The following is a 19410-nucleotide window of genomic DNA, read 5'->3' on the forward strand; positions in this document are numbered from 1 at the left end:
TGTGCCATCAAAATAAGCAACATAGGAAGATAAACAAACCAGAGACAGAGAGCTCGGGATGAAGGTGCAGGGGGCAGGGCTGATGTCAGAGGGCCATGCGGTCAGTGCCTTTGCTCTGTTTTTCCTGCTTCTCGTTAGGACTATTGCTAGGCAAGAGGACATCGAGATAGGGCACAGGAGGCAGTAGGATGGGAGGTTTCTAGGATACTAAGGCCAGGAAGATTATTTAAGGATCGAACAGGGGTTACTTCTCCATATTTAGTCCTTTTGTTTTTCCTCTCCCCTTAGGAGCCTGATTTTCATTTCCAGGGAGCCCAAGGGGGACAATCGATGGTGACCTAACTAGAGGGGGATTCCTGGCAGTGCCCATTCAAGTCAGGGCTGGCCCTGTTCTCACAGAAGGCAACATCCCCATGTAGAGCATTTCCTAGGACTAGGGGCTAGGAATAGAAGACCAGTCAAGGAATTGGGGGCTATGACTACATGCCAGTATGAACAGTGTTAAGGAGGAAGTTTAGGATGAGTGGGCTGGCATGGCCCACGCTCAGCAGGGTCCACTGGAGGGAGTTCCTTCCCCTGGCCGCGTCCATGCCTCCCTCTCTTCATCTGGTTGCCATCAGGCTGTACGGCTGCTGGCGTGCTCTTTATTTATTTATCCCAGTGTAATGGGGTGAGGAGGGAGCTGGCCTAAAGCTGGCATTCCGAGGCCATGCCACGAGCCACAGGCGGTTTGCATGGGTGTGTGAGTCACTGGGGCTGCATGCTGCTCAAACCAGACGCGGCTGGGCTCAGGGACAGCAGGCAGCCCAAAATAGAGCCCCGCCCTCTGCAGCTGGCAACCCCTGGCTGGGAATCAGCCCTGTACACCGAAACCTGGGCAGTTGCGTGAAGTTGGCTTCCTTGGGGAGGGAGGCCTTAGCAGAGATAGAGATTTTTGCAGTTCTCTCCTTCTCTATCTTCAGAGGAGAATATTCAGCATAGCAGTCACTCCCGTTAACTGCTTTCCGAATGCCTTGTAAGACTTAAAGAATCTGTTCCGTGTAATATCTTAACCAATTTCTATTATATAGTTATAGTTCTACAACTATAGTTAACATTGATTTGACTCAGCATCCTAAATGTAGCCATGGCCTTTGTGTCCTGTCTAGTTTTTGTTAGTATTTTCATCCCCTGTCTGGTTGCAGCCTGATTCTAGAGCAGAGACTTCAAGCTATGAAGATATTCATTGCTGTTCTTATGAAGCTAGAGCTTATATCAGAGACACCTGGGGAAGATGCAGAGTTCTTTAACCTGAAAATTGCTATCCTGTTAAGTTCACAGACAGCTTCTACTTGGTTTCCTTGGCTGGCTCTCCATCCTTTCCCTACCCTCAAATGTTAGTGTAACCCAGGATTGGGTCCTCCATCCTCCCACCCTTCACTCTCTTTCTCTCTGGGTGATCTCATCCAGAACCCAGTTCTAGCTATCACTAGTACACCCCTGAGTACCAGTTTTATATCTCCACTATGTTTCAGGCCCATATTTCTTTCTGCATATTTGACATTCCCACCTGGATGTCCCAAATGCAATACCCTAAACGTGTCCAAAATTAATCATCTGCTCCCCCCAAACCCAGTTCTCTTCTATATTCCTTATCTTGGGGAATTGTACCATTATCCATTCAGTTTTCTAAGCTAGAAACTTGGGAGTTATGCCCTCTTCTCTTTGTCCTTACTTCCAGAGCCTAACTTATTAACCCGTTTTTGAATCTGCTCTTCTTCTCTATTCCGGCTTCCATTGCCTTAGATTAGCCATTCCCCACCCTGTTTCTGGTTTGACTATGCCACAGCCTCCTAACTTGTCTACCAGTCAATACTTATTTTCCTCCAGTTGAACTTGCAGTTATGTCAGAGTGATCTCTTTAAAACAGGAACATGATGATGTCACTCTCTCGCTTAAAGTCCTTAAGTGGTTCCCAACAGGCTGCAGGGTAAAGTTCAAACTCCTTGCATGCCACACAAGATGGTTCATGATTTGGTCCTGCTGACCTCTTCAGCCTGACCTTCTGTCACTCCCCAGTAGCACCCCACCCTTTCATCACGTTCAAGTATTGACAGCTTCCTGCCCGTATGTCTCGTGATCCATTTGCCAGGTATTCTCTTGTCCTCATGCCAAACTCCTGTTCAATTTTCCCAACTCTGCACTGGTGTCATCCCTTTTGTGAGTCTTCCATGACAGTTTTTCCTTTTCTCAGTCTGCTCTCCTTCCTCTAGGGATAAGTACACTACCCTGCTAGCCCCACAGCCCCCTGTACTTATCACTGCTGTAGGATTTGACATCAGGCAGGATGTGGAAATGAAAATAAGAGTAGGGAGACAGAGGACAATCGAGTTGGCTAATCCTTTCCCATTTAGGTTTTTCCTTTATAATGCTTGTCAGTTCCTTCTCTTCAATATACTTTCTTAACATGGCTTCCACAGAACAATACTCTCCTGTTTCTCCCCATCTCATTGGTTGTTCCTTCTCAGAATCTTTTGCTGGTTCTTCTCCCTTACCTCCTAATGTTGGAGTGCCTTAGGACTCAGTCCGTGATGCTCTGATCTTTTTTCACTCGTTTAGTGATCTCATCTAGTCCCATGGCTTTAAATATCATCTTGTTGATGAATCCCAAGTTAATCTTAATTCTAGACCTTGCCCCTAACTTCAGACTGTCTCCTCAACATTTTTACATGGAAGTCTAATGGCATCTCAAATTCAACATGTCCAAAACTGAACTCCTAATCCTAACCCCCAAAGTTGCTTTTCTAAAAACCCCCTCCCATGTTGATGGAAACTTCATCCATTTACTTGCTAGGGCCAGAAACCTTGGAGTCATCCTTGACTTCTGTCCTTTCACATCCTACATCCAGTTTATCAGCCTCTTGGCTCTACCTTCAAAGTACACCTGTAATTTCACCTATGCTGCTACCACTCTTGTCTGAGCCACCATTGTCTCTTACCCACATTTTTGCATTAACCTCTTTATTAGTATCCCTCTTGCTACTTCTCCTCCCTTCTGGGCCCATTACCAACAAAGTGATCTTATTAAAACACAAATCACATCGTGATACTCTCCCGCTCAAAGCTGGCTTCACATTTCATTTATAGAGTAAAACCCAAAGACCTTATGATGGCCTACAAAATCCTACATGATCTGGATCTTATTACCTTTCTGACCTCATCTCCTCCCTCTCCCCCCACCCCCACTCCACTGCAGCCACACTGGCCTCTTGCTGGTTTTCTAATACTCTAAGCATCACCTCCTTTAGGCCTTTACACTGCCTATTCCCTCTGCCTGGAATGCTCTTTCTTCAGATATTTGTATGGCCAAATTCCTCCCTTCTTTTCTGTCTGTATTAGTTATCTATTGCCGTATAACAGATTACTCCAAAACTTAGTGGCTTAAAACAATAAACATTTATTATCTCACATGGTTTTGAAGGTCGGGAATCTAGAAGCAGCTAGCTGGGTGATTCTGGCTCAGAGTTTCCCTTGAAACCACAAGTCAGGATCTCGGCTGGAAAGGCAGTCATCATAAGGGGCTGGAGAATTCACTTCCAAGCTCTCTCATGTGACTGTTGGCAGGAGGTGCCATTTCATTGCTACATGGCCTCTCCATAAGGCCGCTCACATGACATGGCCCTGGCTTCCTCCAGAGCCAATAATCCGAGAGGCTGAGAGACCAAGACCAAGACCAAGATGGGAGCTGCAGTCTCTTTATACCTTGATCTCAGAAGTGACACCTTATCACCGTCTTGTTATATTCTCTTCGTTAGAAGTGAGTCACTAAGTCCAGGCCACACTCCTCCAGGAAAGGGTAATTAAGCTCCACCTCTTAAGGGGAGGCATGTCAAGAAATGTGCCGGCATATCTACATGGACTACAATCATGTCTTTGTTCAGATGTCACCTTCTCAGTAGGTTTACCCTAATTATCCTATTTAAGACTGTAAGCCACATCCCTGCCCCTCTGCACCTGGCACTCCCATTTCACTTTACCATGCTCTACTTCTTATTTTTTCACCATAGCACTTATCTTCCATATTACCATCAAGTTTACTTATTTTATTATGCTTATGGTTTATGGCCTGTCTTCCCCCTGCCCGAATGTATAAACTCAATGAGGACAAGGATGTGTGTTTTGCGTGCTGGTTTATCCAAGTGCTTAAAGCCATGCCTCCACACATAGTTGGCACTCAGGAAGTATTTGTTGATGGATGAAAGAATCATATCTTCCCATTCTTCCTTATTTTTACTGTCTTATGACTAGGCCATGAAACCATCACCTGTTGGTAGCCTGAGACTTAGACAGCCCTACTGTAAACAGATGAGTAGCCTAAGGAGAAGATCACTGTCAGATTGCCATTCTACTACCTGCCTTGTTTCTTTGACACTTAGTTTACTGGGAGACAGTCCCAATTTTGGGATGAAGTATAAACCTTGAATCTTTTATTACTGAGAGATCCTAGAACCTCTTTTTTTAGAGCCAGTTAAGAAATTAAATATCTCAAAAACCAAAGGAATAAGAACCTGACAAAATCCTGGGAAGAACATTAGTCATAGAACCCAAAGTAAGTTATTAAGTTTCTTCCTTCCTCAGTCTTTCCTTCCTCTTCCAAGTCTGGAAGGGCTGCTCCTCTGCCATATATCTGTTCTTCAATATGTAGAGGAAGACATAGCATTCAGAGGATGTTTTTTCAGTTTTCTTCATGGGCATCACAAAGAAGGATAAGTCTAGATGCATGAGAACATCCTCCATACGATTGTGTGTGTCAGTTCTCTGATCTCGCGAGACTTGCAGCTAGTTCATCCTTACAGTATTCAGTGTTGTGCATATGTATTATGAGCATAAACGGCAATATTGCCATCAAAGAGCTTGCTGTACTTAATGAATGGCTACAGGGGCCACAGTAGTGGAGTGATTGGAAAAAGCTTCCTGTAAAAGGCATGACTTGAACTGGACTTTAGTCTTTCTTTCAGATTTTGCTAGGGAACTATGTGGAAGGCATTTTAGGTGAGAAACACATGGGCAAAGGATGTAAAATAAGAAGAAGAGTGGGTGAGGATTAGTAGAAAATAAAGTTAGCAAGATAATAACTTGAGGCTAGGTTGTGGGGAGGCCTTAAATGCTGGCCTGGAAGATTGGTGCTTTGTTCTGAAGGTAAATGTTTTTTAGCTCTTTTCTGCCTGTAATCCATTTATTTGCCCGTTTCAGTCCAGTTATTAACATCTATCATTACATGCAGTGATTTTCAAACGGCGGCACGTCTCCTAGGAGGGAGATGGGGCGCTTCCTTCTTGCAGTTAATTACTGTTATAGAGAGTGGGAAACCATTGGAAGTTTTGACTGGAGAAGTGACATATGAAAGTGATCTTTTAGGAAGATTAGGCTGTCAGTGCTTTGCCTATGTGATCTGAAGAATAGTGGTGCCATTGACAGACTGGAAAAATCATGGGTGGGGCTCAATTAAATCTAATCTTGGGCATATAAAGGAATGGTTTTCCTTATTTAAAACACAAGTCCACCAGTATTTGAGGTCTGGAATGAAAATCTCCGGGGAGGAAGGGATGGCTGCACATGTTTCTCAACCATATTTCTTCTGAATTTTGCCTTCGCTTTGGGGTTTTCTCACTGGGATTCCTGTAGTCACCACTGAGCCCTGCTACCAGGGGTCACCACTTCTCTCTTTTTGCCCCAAGAATGTATAAAAAGGCTTCTTTCTTTATTTTCCTTTTACAAAGCTCTATAAGGGCTTATACTTTCAAAAGAAGATGTATTAAAAGTCTGAGGGGAAAAAACCCACCAAAAATCTGTGGGAAAACAAGAAGGAAATCAATATAGAGAATACAAGTGGGTTAAAATTACTCATTTCCAAAAGTTGGGCTTTCTGATTCTGAGAATCCCAGTAGTAAAGGGCTTTATCACATTTAAATTCTCTTATCCTAAAATACTCAAAACCAGGTGTTACAAACTCAGATGACTACAGGGGGTAGGTATATAACAGAAACATGTATCCAGCTGGATAAAAGACAACAGAGTTTGTAGGGGCCTGTGGAAAACTAAATCCTGCATGTCTAGATACATCTAGACCCAGATTGGCTAACACAGTTTAACAGACACTGCCGCAGGGGCTGTGCACCTTATTTCATTCAAAGGAAGTTACCTACTCTTCTAAAATGAAAACTGTTTTTCTTTTTTTCTGTTTAGCTTCACCAAATCCACTGCTAGTCTCTCATTTGGTTTCAATCTCTGGTCTGAGAAATCCACTGAGATGAGAATTGCGTAGTGAGGGAGTGATAACTGATACCTTATTTCTGGCAAATATCGAGTCCTTTTAGGTCTAACCTATAAGCTTCACATACCTCTGGAACATTTTGCCACAATTCACACAGTTGAATCTCCCTCGTCGTCCCCTAGTAGAGGAAGGGTTTCATAAAAGCCCATTCATTCCAGTGTGACCACTTAACGATGCCTTAGCTTATTAAAAAAAAAAAAAAAGCCTTATATATAATTAGAGTTAATTTAAAAACATAAGATGAAAATCTTTTTCAATACATGTTGGATTTAAATTGATTATAGGACATACAAGTGGGAATGTTCAGGAAAGAGTTAAAAAAATAGGATTGAAGCTTAGGTTGAAAAAGGACCTCTAGAAATAGAATTGGGAATGTTCTCCAAAGGAGCAGCATTTGAAGGCATGAGAATGGAAGCATCTTTTGCTGGGAACAGCATGGAGAAAAGAACAGAAGTCCAATGATTGAGATTTGGGGAACAATCATAATTGGAAGGTAGTAGGAGCCAGTGAAGGAAACGTGAGATAGGAAGAGAATCTGGATAGAGGAGTAAGTTAGCTAAGAAAGGGGAACTAGCAGTTATCAAGTACATACTGCTCGTGTGTTAGGTACAGCAGTAGGTGCTTCAGCTAAGTTATAACTTTTAATCCTTAAAACAAACCTATGAGGTTGGTTTGATATTATCCTCATTTTAAAGATAAAGAAGCAGGAGCTCAAGGGCTAGGTAATTTGCTTCGGGTCACTTCAGGTCCCAGAATTTGTCTCTATTCAAATCCCATGCTCTTCCCATTACCAGGCAGGGTCGTCCACCGTGCCATGTGCTGGATAGAGACTAGACTGACTGCCTGAGGAAAGATCATCAGGCAGTTCGGAATCTTGGGCAATATCAGCAGATTGTAGGCAGCTAAAGAAGGGTGGATTGATAAGGCAATGGAGGCAATAAGTGTAGAACTCTCATCGGGAAGTTTCACAATGAAAAGGAAATGAGAGCTAGCTGGAGAGCTAGAAGTGGCCCAGCAAAACTCCCCTTTAAAGAAGAGAAGACACATACGTGTTTGAAAACAAAGAAGCCACTGGAGAAGGAGAAACTTACGGTGGTGAAGGGAAAATGACAGTGTGAAAGCAAGGACCTACGGAGTGGAGCAAAGTGAGGGGATAGGCCTTCCTCTGGGATTTGTGGGTGGCATGAAGGCACAGGCGATATTTTGAAGATAGGTGACTTGATTTCTGCCTATTTCCCTCTTCTTTCCCCAGGGGATGTAGCCTTTTCATCCAGGAATTTTGCAGTTCTTTCCAAGGGCATTTAATTCTCCTTACTTAAAAAGAGAATCAGATGGTTCCATGACATTTCTGTTATGCTAGAAATAGTGAAAGGGACAGAAGTCAAGGTATAAGCTATATTCTTTCCCTCTTCTGAGATCCCACAATGCTTTGTATCTTTCCTGTGTCTCTTATCACTTTGGCCTTGTATATAAGAATTTCTGTACTTATCGCCCCTGTTAGGTGATAAATTCCATCAGGGCAAAACTGTCTTGCTCATTTTGTTTCCTATTCTGAACCTACTGCAGTGCCCTGTAGTAGGAGGTACACAATAATGAGTGCTTGTAGTTCAAAGGTCTTGGCATTGGAGAAGTTTCTCACATTGGTAAATGTCTCTGGTTATAGAAAGGAAGAGAGAAAACAAAAGTATCCAACGACTTACCTTTAAGCTTTGCCTGATCTATTGACTTTATATAGCCTTATATAAAGTGGTCTCTTATGATGGCCTTCGCTTGTGGGTGAAACCTGTTTTGGATAATGAGCCACAGTGAAACATGAGAGGGAGGCTGAGTCCTGTAGGTTGGCAGCTCAGCTGTCCAATGTTTAGGGAACAAGACAGCAGGATTCGTGGGCATCCTTGTTATCTCCTGTAAGGGAATTGTCAAAGGGGAAATTGCCCCGGAGTCTCAGGAAGCATTTTTTTCATTCTGTGTGGGTGATCTTTAGTCTATTTGTTTTTTTATTTGGAAATTTAAACTCTGTGTGGACAGTACTTATTAAGCACCAGTGAAATATTAAACATTGTGGAGTCATACTGAGAAGTTAAAACATGGTTTCTGCCCTTGAAAGATGGACATTTTTTTTTTTATTTTGCGGTACGCGGGCTTCTCACTGTTGTGGCCTCTCCCGTTGCGGAGCACAGGCTCCGGACGCGCAGGCTCAGCGGCCATGGCTCACGGGCCCAGCCGCTCCGCGGCATGTGGGATCCTCCCGGACCGGAGCACGAACCCGTGTCCCCTGCATCGGCAGGCGGACTCTCAGCCACTGCGCCACCAGGGAAGCCCCCGAAAGATGGACTTTTGAAGAGAGAGATTAGACCATGTTTACACATATGCAAAGAATATTCTAAATACATAAAATATATGTTGTCTGAGAGGAGGAAGAAATAGATTCATTTGGATGGGATCTGGGGTTCATATCAGGCTAGTTTGGGTAAGGTACTTCTGGGAGAGGTGAATCTTGAGCTTCAAGTTCAGAGAGATTTTGTACGGTGAATAGCTGCTGAAGGAAAGACACATCTAAGGATTTTATTCATTTATACAATCTGAGAGGCTCTCCCTAAGTGTGGTGGTTTGAGGGAGTCCTTCAAAAGCTCTTTGGCTACTGTTACTCTTACCCTTGAAGCCTAAGCAGTTCTGATGCTGTACATTGTCTTCTTCGAATATTTATTGCAAAGAACTCCTTCCAACTTGGTGTGAGTGAAGCTAGGAATGAAGAGGAGCTTTGAGACAAGGATGATGATACTGCTCGGTGTAAAGAAGGAACAGTCAATGAGCATCTTAGCATTTAGGTTTCTGTAGTACCCGGCAGCTGGGGAAGAGCAGAGTGAAACTGCTGAATTTAGTGGGTTCCTAAGGAGACGCAAGTCTCAAGCCGAATATCCCCCCCAATTTGGGATCACTTCTGATACTGAGATAAATAAGAATCAATATAAAGTGGATGAGATTAGCTACCTACAGAAGTAATCCACCCAACTGTTTGTAAATATATTGCTTATGAGATGAGGTTATAGATCTCAAGGGCCTAGGCTAGTACCTAAGAAGGAAATTATGGCATCTCAGATATCTTGTTCAGAAGATTAGAGCCATAGAATTTTAAGAGCTGGAAGGGACTTTATCAATCTAAGGATATATCAAGCCTCTTTGTTCTACTTATGAGGCAATTAGGGCCTACAAAGGTAAAAGAACTCTTACGTAGAAAAACAGTGGTAGATTTTGGCACCAGGACCCAGAATTTAGCACAAGGACCCAGGGCTCTGAACTTCCAGCCCAGTGTTCTTCCATCATGTCCCATTGCCTTGCTGCATGTTACACAGCTACACCTGGAACTTTCTGTGGGCAGGAGGCAAGACTGAGACCCATCTATGAACAATAGGGAGACTCGTAACTATCTCGTAACTTCATTTTTTTTTTTTTTTTGCGGTACGCGGGCCTCTCACTGTTGTGGCCTCTCCCGTTGCGGAGCACAGGCTCCAGACGCGCAGGCTTCAGCGGCCATGGCTCATGGGCCCAGCCTCTCCGCGGCATGTGGGATCTTCCCGGACCAGGGCACGAACCCGTGTCCCCTGCATCGGCAGGCGGACTCTCAACCACTGTGCCACCAGGGAAGCTCCGTAACTTCATTTTGAGATAGGGAAGTGGTCCATGGCTAGAGAACTCTGCCCCAAGTACCGCCTCATTTCTTACCCCATATCCCTTTCTTCCAACTCTTCATCTTGCACACCTCTTGGCTCTTACAAGCAATTTGAGAAAAACTGTTATATAGTTAATTCATGAGGTCTGAGGAGATGTACTAACAGAGGAGCAGAGTTGTATAGAATTTAGGAAAAGGAAAGCCAAGGAGTGACAATTGATTAATTTGTCTAGCACAGTGCCAAAGCAATGCTAGAGTAGAATGAGGATGAATGGCTAGTTTTTTCCGCAGTGTATATGAACTATCACATAAAGTCATTTTCTGTGTTTGCCTTTTTTCTGTGTTTAGCAAGTAGCACTCTCAGTGTTTATTCAGCGTCCCAGGAAAAATCGGCTGAAGATATATCAGTCACTGGAATAGTATAGCCCTCACCTTATAAACTAATAAATTGGTACTTTAATTTCTAAATTGGTCTCTTATGATTTTAGTTAGCATCAGTTAATCCTCTAGAGTCTGATTATCCCTAAACTAACCAATGGAAACCAAGTTAAAGACTCTGGACCTTTGGTGATGCCAACAAAGTAGAGACTCCCCATGAGATGCTGCTTCAGCAACCACTCAGGGTGTCTCAATCCATGTATCTATTTCCCTCCGCCAACATTTCTTATTGAAAACTGTCAATAGCAGGGGCTCATCTGACTCCCTCTTGGAGGATCAAGGTGATTTTAAATGCATCACAGATCAGTCCTCGGAGAGTGGGTATTGGATGCTGTGCCTCTTGTCCAGTGCAGTAAATGTACACACGGCCCCTTTTGTCAAACCTAACATGTACAGTAAGAAATCCTCCCATCAGTTTTGGGGCTTTGCCCAGCTGGAGAAGCCCTTTGGTGAAGGGAGGTATGAAGTTCTAACTGGAAGTGGGGGGTCTCTCTCAGCGCTCTCTTAACTCATAGCTTTCTTTTCTTTGACTTCATCCACCGGTGGAGGAGGGAAATATCGGTGCCCCTTTGACTCTCTTTGTTCCATTTTAGAAAATGTAGTGTCAGAGAACTTCCCAGAGTTTTGTTCCCCTGGTCTAGTGAGCCCTCATATCTCAGAAGTTCGAGCATTGTTTCTGGCTGTACTGGTCTGGTCAGAACCGCCTGGATCAACTAGCAATCAACTGACACACAGACCTCTCTTGAATCAAATGGCCATTGTACTAACCTCATATCGAGGCTCAGAATGTCAGTTTCCAGCTTGTCCTCATATATAAATATAGGTCTCTCTAGATATAAAAAGTGAGAGAGTCTGTAAGTTGCTTTTTTTTTTTCTATACCCCCTTTCATGGGGAAGGCTAATGAGATGCATATCATTAGAGACCCGATGTTTTGTGGGACAGAGCCTTTTAAACTGGATGTGCCTGGCTTAGTCATGGCAAATATTTACCAAAAAAAAAAAAAAAAAAGGGACATACCATATAAAATTAGAGTTCTGAAAATAGTACTGAGAGAGGGAGAAAGAAAAAAAAAAAAAAAAAAACCAGGACAGAAAATACAGGCCAGTCTGTTTGGGGAAAAGGGAAAAAGAGATAAAATGAGAGAAACCTCGCAGTAAAAACAGCATCTTGGTAAACAGACTATAAAAAAAATTGTGACCTGCTTTCTGGCAGCCCTGGCGGCTGTCGAGCGGGTGAAGGTGGCGAAGCTGGCGTCTGTGTGGACACACGGTGCCCGGGGCGCACGGCTCCCCTGGCCGCGCAGGGCGTTAAATTTAGCCACATAATGATGGGCCTGAGGACAGCCTCTTGTTGACCACACCATAATTACTGCTTCGCTTTATGAATTTTATTTTGCTTATTCTGTTTCCTCCTTCTTTGGCATGAAGGAGGCCTGGAGTGGGGGGAGTCCCGCCGCCACACCCCTCCTCTTACTGGACAAATGAGTCTTCATAGAAACTTGGACTCTTGAGCCAGGGTAAAGAGTAAGCTCCCTTGATTAATCCGAAGGGGAGGAAGGTTTCCTGGTCCCCAAGGCTCTTGATTGATCATAGTAAAGTCGTAAATAGGACTTGCCAGCCCTACTTCTCAGTGCTCTTGGAGAAAATGTTCCTAAGTCTTTGGTCTTAGAAGGTGCTCTCCTGTGAGTCTGAGAGGTTGACGCTCTTACTCTGTTTATACCCCAAGAGCTAGACTTCCAGGTGGTGTCAGATGTTTGGGTCTTGGGTCCTCACTCCCTAGCTAGCTACTAGAAGTTTAGTTTTGACAACATTCTGCATCGTGAAGAGGTGCATTGTTTTATATATGTTAGTCTTGGTGATAACTGGGTTCTTGAATCTGAGAACCTAATATAATTAAGTGACTATTCAGATAACTTAAAAATACTTGTTCAGAACATTTTGTTGAAAGCTCAAATATTGTTCTTCTTGGGCACTTGTATAGGTGCTGATTTTCTTGGTTTTAGAGTTAAAATAGCATAGTTTGCTAGAGCATACCATGACCTTTGTCAGAGTGGTGCTCTGAGGCTTAGTTTTACCTACAACTCTAGGGAAGGATGCCCTTGGTCTCAGACCAAAAGTACCATATTGGGGAGAGAAAGTAGGCTGTAGAAAGGGCATCGGAAGAGTCATATGGAGTAGGTACTGGGTCACTGGGGGTGAAGTTCTTGAGTGGTGACCTAGGCTGGCAGCTCCCTATGGCCCCACAGTGGCCCTCCAACTGAGGAAGTGGTGGAAAAGGAAAAGCAAACAGGGGTTGTGGTCAGGGTACTGGCTTGTCTCTCACTGGCCAGGACTGTCCTGTTTGTGTGTCAGGAGTGGTTGGGCTCCTCCCGAAGCCAGGCAAGAACGTGTCAAGGAGAGGCTTCTTGCAGCTCTTGTTTTCCCAAAACAAAGGAAACTCCTTGCATTGCTGGAAGTCGCGTGCTTGGATGCTGAGTTTGTTATTGCCTGATAACCTGGCCACCAACTCCTGCCCTCCTCTTCACCCCACACAGCCAGTGGCTTAGTGGGAGCAGCTTCCTGTTCCTCATCCTCGGCAGCAGATTCGCTCTCTTGTACCCAGAAGGGAGGGGGGGAGGAGGAGAGCTAGCCCTCCTACCCCAAGACCGTTCCTCTTCTCTTCCCATAGAACCTTCTAGAACAGTGCTTTTCAAAGTAATCTGACACATGGTCTTACTGTGCATAACTCATATGCAGCAGGTGTCACATGTGACAAGTCCAATAATACTCAAACTGTTTTATACCCTGTTCATTGAGATGAGTCCTCTGAACATGTGTTTGGATGTCATGGCAATATCAGGTTGCTATAAAAGTTTTCAAATGCTTACACTTGATTTCTGTACTTACCTTATGTGTGGGCTGGTAACAAGGAGTCCATGGACCAGGAGCAATTTGTTGATAACACTTTGAGTAGCATTATTCTAGAACCTTAAGACGTAGTGAGTTTGAGCTATTCCTTATTGGACGTAGAGGCCCCACCCTAAACCTGTTCAATGGGGGATGAATCTAAAAATAAATTCTTAAGGAAATTTCAGGCAGTAAGAAATAATCTGATCTCAATTGCCAAGTCATGCCAAAGAGCTCTGACACTCAGGTGGAAGGCTGGGCTAGAGGATTAAAGGTTTCTTTCCCAGTGCCAAGGTTCTGCAATTCTAAGGTTAAATGGTGAGGCCAAGAGATAAAGTTAATGACCATGATGATTTTCCCTTAGGGTATTGATTCTAAGCCTTAAACTGTGGCTCTAGGTGACTAAATGAGGTAAAGAAAGAAAAGGAGGGGATGTTTTTCATACAGTTCATTTGCTAGTCTGTCATTATCATCCAGTTATGAGGTCTTTCTTATACAGATCGATCATGTGTTTGGGCAGCATTATCTTAGCCTTCTGTTAGGAGGCCACCAAATTGTTTCTACAGGTTGAAAGATCTAGGATTGAGGAGAAAAGTAAATATTGGCAGAGTTGGTGGAATTCAAGTAAGAGATAAGAAATGGCCCTTGGGTTAGAAATGTGGACTATTGCCTGGGTTACCCGACAGCCCTCATTGGAGAGTGGGGGGTGATACTCAAGAAAGGACAAGAAACCAGATGGAAACTCCTGATTAAAGTAAATCTGGTCACGTGTTCCTGCTGAAAACTGATCGGTGGCTCCCTATTGACCTTAAGATAAAGTCCAAACTCCTTAGTAAAACCATTATGGCCCTTTATGATCTGGCGTCTCCTTACCTCTCCCACTCTTTTGCTAGGCCACACTCACCCCCAAATCTACACTTCCAAATCTACACCCCCAAACCCATCCCAGATCTTCACTTCAGTGAACGGCTGTCAGTTCCTAGAGCCCATTATTCTCTTATCTCTAGTCCTGGGCACATGCTCTTCCCTCTGGAAACCTCCTGCCAACCGTCAGCAAAACCTTCTCACCTGGATGACTCCTGTTATTGTTTGGATTTCAGTGAAGATGTCACTTCCTCCAGGGAATTTTCCCTGGCCCTCTGAGTTCAGGCTAGTTGCCCTTCTTTTTTTTTCTTTAAGGCCGTACCGCATGGCTTGCAGGATCTTAGTTCCCCTACCAGGGATCGAACCCAGGCCCCCAGCAGTGGAAGCACAGAGTCCTAACCACTGGACCACCAGGGAATTCCCTAGTTGCCCTTCTTATGTGCTACTTTTTTTTTTTTTTTTGCGGTACGCGGGCCTCTCACTGTTGTGGCCTCTCCTGTTGTGGAGCACAGGCTCCGGACGCGCAGGCCCAGCGGCCATGGCTCACGGGCCCAGCCGCTCCGCGGCATGTGGGATCTTCCCAGACCGGGGCACGAACCCGTGTCCCCTGCATCGGCAGGCGGACTCTCAACCACTGCGCCACCAGGGAAGCCCTTATGTGCTACTTTATTTGTTCTATCATAGGCCCTATCAACACTGCATTGTACTTACTGGTTTTTCTGGCTCCTTCCACTACACGGTAAGTTCCCCAACAGCAGGGATATTTTCTTATTTTTAATAAATTTATTTATTTTTTATTTTTATTTTTGGCTGTGTTGGGTCTTTGTTGCTGTGCGTGGGCTTTCTCTGGTTGCAGCAAGCGGGGGCTACTCTTCCTTGCGGGGCGCAGGCTTCTCATTGCAGTGGCTTCTCTTGTTGCAGAGCACGGGCTCTAGGCGTGCGGGCTTCACTAGTTGTGGCATGCGGGCTCAGTAGTTGTAGCACACGAGCTCTAGAGCGCAGGCCCAGTAGTTGTGGCGCAGAGGCTTAGTTGCTCCGCGGCATGTGGGATCTTCCCAGACCAGGGCTCGAACCCGTGTCCCCTGCATTGGCAGGCGGATTCTTAACCACTACGCCACCAGGGGAGCCCCTGAAAGCAGGGGTATTATTGGTCTTGTTTAACTTGTCTCATCCATTGTAAGTACTCAGCAAATTTTGTGGTGCTATGTATTCTGCAGAGAATTTTTGCCTTTGTTATTTAATTTGATTCTCATAACTATCTGATGAAATGAGCAGGTTTCATTGAGGAAAATTCAACATAATATATTGATCACCTACTCAGATTTTTAAAAAGGCTAAAAAGAAAGAACAAATTTACATAAAAATATTTTTCACTCCACTAGTGCCATTTCAGATTAAGGAGATATGATGGATTGGCTAAGAGAATTAAGTGACCTTGTGTCCCACAAGTAATTGCAGTTGAAGGCAGAACCTCATCCTTTGACTTTCTAGTACAGAGCTTTTTTCCACTATCTCACACTGTCTCAGAGACTCTTGTTCTAATGAAATATATTTCAGAAGGCAGGATACTCAGAGAGTAAAAAGCATTCCTGTAACTCTTCTTAACTCTGCCCATTGAAACACAGGTCTGAAATTATAGAAAAAACGGCCAAGCACCAAACTGGAGTATTATCACACAGAAGGTCAAGGAAAAATGTTAGGACCACGGGACATAGAAATGAGCTGAGACGCAGTTGGAGGGGAATCCTCTATCTTGGAGAAGGATCTGAGAAACACTGACATTTTCAGCTGCCAAAATGTTTCCCTTGGGGCCGCCCTGGGAACAGGATAGCCAAGTGGGATGAGAACAGAACTGGGTGGGATACTTGCTAGCCCTCTTCCAGCTCTAACAATTTCTCAGCCACTGAACAAGTAAGGCAGAGCTAGAACCATTAAGGTTGCCTCTCAGCCCTTTTTATCCTTCAGCTCTTGGGAGCTGGAGGGAATTGGTATCACCCAAATCAGCGGAAACCTAGTCTGTAGGCAGAGCTGGCCACAAGGCTAGGTTCAAAATTATTCCTGCGCCCTGGCCTTTGGGCAGGGAAGAGCGTGGCCTGCGTTCTCTCACCAGGAGGGATCAGTAAATTCTAGCCATATAGGACCCAGACGCTCTTTGTCCAGCAATGTTTTCCCAGTGTCTCCTGGGGAGTGATTCAGGGCCAAGGTGACAGTGGGTTTGGAGCCTAGATGAAAGGATCGCGGGGACCACAAGACAAGATCCCTTGTGTGGTGGCCGGCTGGAAAGAGGAGGGAGTGAGTGTGTGTGGAGGTCAGTGACGCAATCCCCCTGGCTTGCAGCGATGGAGGAGAAGGCTCGCGGTGTGTCTCCTTATAAAGAGGCCCTTACCACATGAAGCAGGGGTGAAGGTGATCCCACTGTGAGTCACCCAGGAAGGGACGCCGTGTGCCCAGAGCCCAGAGGAGAAGACTTGTGGATTTCCCACTCTTTCCTTCTATGATTTTATGCGTAATATGGGCTGGTTTAGTCACTCAGGCTGCACTGCTTCTCTTTCTGTCTTCGAATCCATTCTGTCTCCTCACTCTACACCATCCCTGATGTCTGCAGTCTCTAAATCTATCAATTTGCTCTCGATTTTTAATAGTTGTTTTTTTTTAATCTGAAGTTTGATATCTGTTGATTTCAAGAAACCCAAACCATTACTAATTGTGTTTGCCTTTGAGAAGATGGTCTGGTGGCTCTTTGCCAAGCATGGCTGTTCTTAGATTGTGTTTGCTTTCCTTCTTATCTTCAACCAAGGCAGGTTCATATCCTGGCCTGGAATCTGAAGAGATTCTAGGGGCCCCCCGGATCCAATTGCCCCTCAGTTGAAAGCGACTCTAGTCTGGCCTTTATTGAGGTCTGGGACTGCAGAGAGCTCTGGGGAGTGTCCCTGTAATCAGCCAGCCACCAACCCCACACTGCCTTGTAATAAAGCAGCTCTATATTTGTTCTGTTTATAGTCTCCTCTGTAATAATGCCACAGCCCTCACTGCTCTCTCTTTGGGGAGATTTTCTGGGTAATAGGAAATTTTGAAATGTTAAAGAGGGTTGTAGACTCAGAAAATGTTTTTATCTAGGATGTGTCTTAAGTTGGGAAGGTGCCCGGGAAATCCAGGCAGCCAGTGAGAGCTCGTGGGGAGGAGTGTGCTGTGGTGAGCGTGTTGTGTGTGAGATGCTGTGGCCGTAGGGACCGTGTGTGAGGGGGGTGTGTATGGGCCACGCTGTGGTTGTCATACGTGTGAAGCGCACCGCGCTCTTGGTGGCTGCAAGTGGAGTGTAGGGTCGGCTCGGCGAGTGTGAGAGGGGTTGCAGAGGGGAGAGTGCAATGACAGAGAACCCTGTTTTGGCAAATTTCGAAACTGTCAGGTATGTTGGATGGTGAGATGTAGACGGTTAGCCTCAGAATAGAACCTTTTAGAGTTCACATTCCATTCATTCTTTCAACTGCCGTCCCCTGTACTCTGGTCCCCAGCCTTTTCAGGCCTCCACACAGTTCTGCGGACATTCCTTCTGCTTCCTTCCCAGTCCTTTCAATTTCTCATCTCTTTCTTTGTTAACCAGGAAGAAGTCAGAGGCAGACTGTTCTGGAGAGGGAGTGGAGCCACCTTGATCGGGGCTAGTGAGAGCCAGCCAGGTGGCCCAGGCTGACCCTTTGAAGTTGAGCTATGTGATGAATACTGGGGGTGCTGTTGCCAGGGCTCTTGCGAACAATTACAATTCTGATTCCTCTTCCCGCCCCCCACCCCCCCCGGATCCTATAAATACTTTATTATATGGCATTAGTAAAGCTTCAAGTGTTTCTTTTTATTAGAGCTACATAATATGGTAATTGTGTGACAGAACACAGCTCCATGAGCAGTCCCCACCCTCTTCCTAGTTGTGGCCTCCACCACCTCAGCTGGGGTTAGGCCCACAGGCCTCTCTGTTCCTCTGGAGTGTGTGCGAAGGGGGCGGGGTCAGGTGTGCAGACAGAGCTGGGGGTCAAGGCCTTTGGGTAGGATCAGGCAAGAGGAGTAAAGAGGTGTTTTCTAGTTTTAAGCAAAGTCTGCTTTGGTGTGCAAGTGCAGCAGGAATCCTATTATTAGCATTAATTCCAATCCTCGCATGGCGCACTTAACCTGCCTTTCCTTTTTTTTTTTTTTTGCGGTACGCGGGCCTCTCACTGCTGTGGCCTCTCCCGTTGCGGAGCACAGGCTCTGGACGCGCAGGCTCAGCGGCCATGGCTCACGGGCCCAGCCGCTCCGCGGCACGCGGGATCTTCCCGGACCGGGGCATGAACCCATGTCCCCTGCATCGGCAGGCGGACTCTCAACCACTGCGCCACCAGGGAAGCCCCTGCCTTTCCTTTTAATAGTATTGTCATGTGCCATGGAAGTAGGTTTTGAGCTTAGACCCAGGGCCAGTGGTGGCTGGGTTTCTTTGGTCAACTCAATTCATGGTACTTTTCCTTTATTTATGTATTTTTCATAACAGTCATCATTCTTACTGGTGTCTCCTGGGTTCAGAATCTGTAGGTGCTTAAGGAACCCGATCCCTCTTATCTCTTGCTCCTTCAGTGTTAGAACATCTTTTCCCTTAAACCCAAGTCATTGGTCTCTGTGTCTGCTTGTTTCACGGAAGGTGTAGGGCTGGAAATTCCACAGCCTGTAGGTCTTTCATTACTGTTAATGTGTGACCTGCTAACTGTGTATTTTGTTGCCTAATTGAGCCTTATTATTTGATTCTGGTTTCTGTCCAATGAGATCTGACTTTGAACCTTCCCTACCCCTCTACTGTAGCTCTTGATTGATCTAGGTCAGGGTATCCCTACCAGTTCTTCTCTGAATTGAGTAAGACTTAGTTTCTGCATCCTTACTTCTGTAGAGCTTGAGAATTGGGGATTTCTGCCTGGGTAGCAGATAACAGAGTCTTCAGTGCCAGGGACGTGGGCACAATGTTTAGTCCTTTCTTAACTGCCCTTGTGCCCAGCGTTTGCATAGGGGCTAACCCCCAACTAGACTCTGCCATTCGCTCTTTACTCATCACGGAGTCGTATGGGCATATGCTCTTCCCACCTTTTGGGACTAGCCAAGGTTAATATTAGACCTTCTAGCTGGGCTGCTGTTCCCGAAAGCCACAGGGTGTTGTTAATATTCATGTGACCGCAGAGGCTCATCAATATTCATGAGGTATCTGCAGCCTTCCTTCGGGCCCTTAGCT

At 45.2% G+C, this 19410-nt stretch overlaps 1 protein-coding gene across 7 annotated transcripts in view; it reads left to right on the forward strand.

The window, feature by feature from the left end:
- The window catches only part of NHEJ1 (non-homologous end joining factor 1), a 77371-nt gene that overhangs the window by 14549 nt on the left and 43412 nt on the right, over positions 1-19410 (forward strand). Inside the window, exon 7 of one of the 7 annotated variants that reach the window (XM_060016090.1) lies at positions 17773-17970. The exons of the other annotated variants lie outside the window; for them this stretch is intronic. Coding sequence (XP_059872073.1) covers positions 17773-17859 — 87 coding nt within the window. The 3' untranslated portion in view covers positions 17860-17970. Of the gene's footprint in view, positions 1-17772; positions 17971-19410 lie in introns of those variants that run through there. 7 annotated transcript variants of the gene reach the window in all.

This window comes from Delphinus delphis, chromosome 7 (genome assembly GCF_949987515.2).
Source record: "Delphinus delphis chromosome 7, mDelDel1.2, whole genome shotgun sequence".
Taxonomy (NCBI): domain Eukaryota; kingdom Metazoa; phylum Chordata; class Mammalia; order Artiodactyla; family Delphinidae; genus Delphinus; species Delphinus delphis.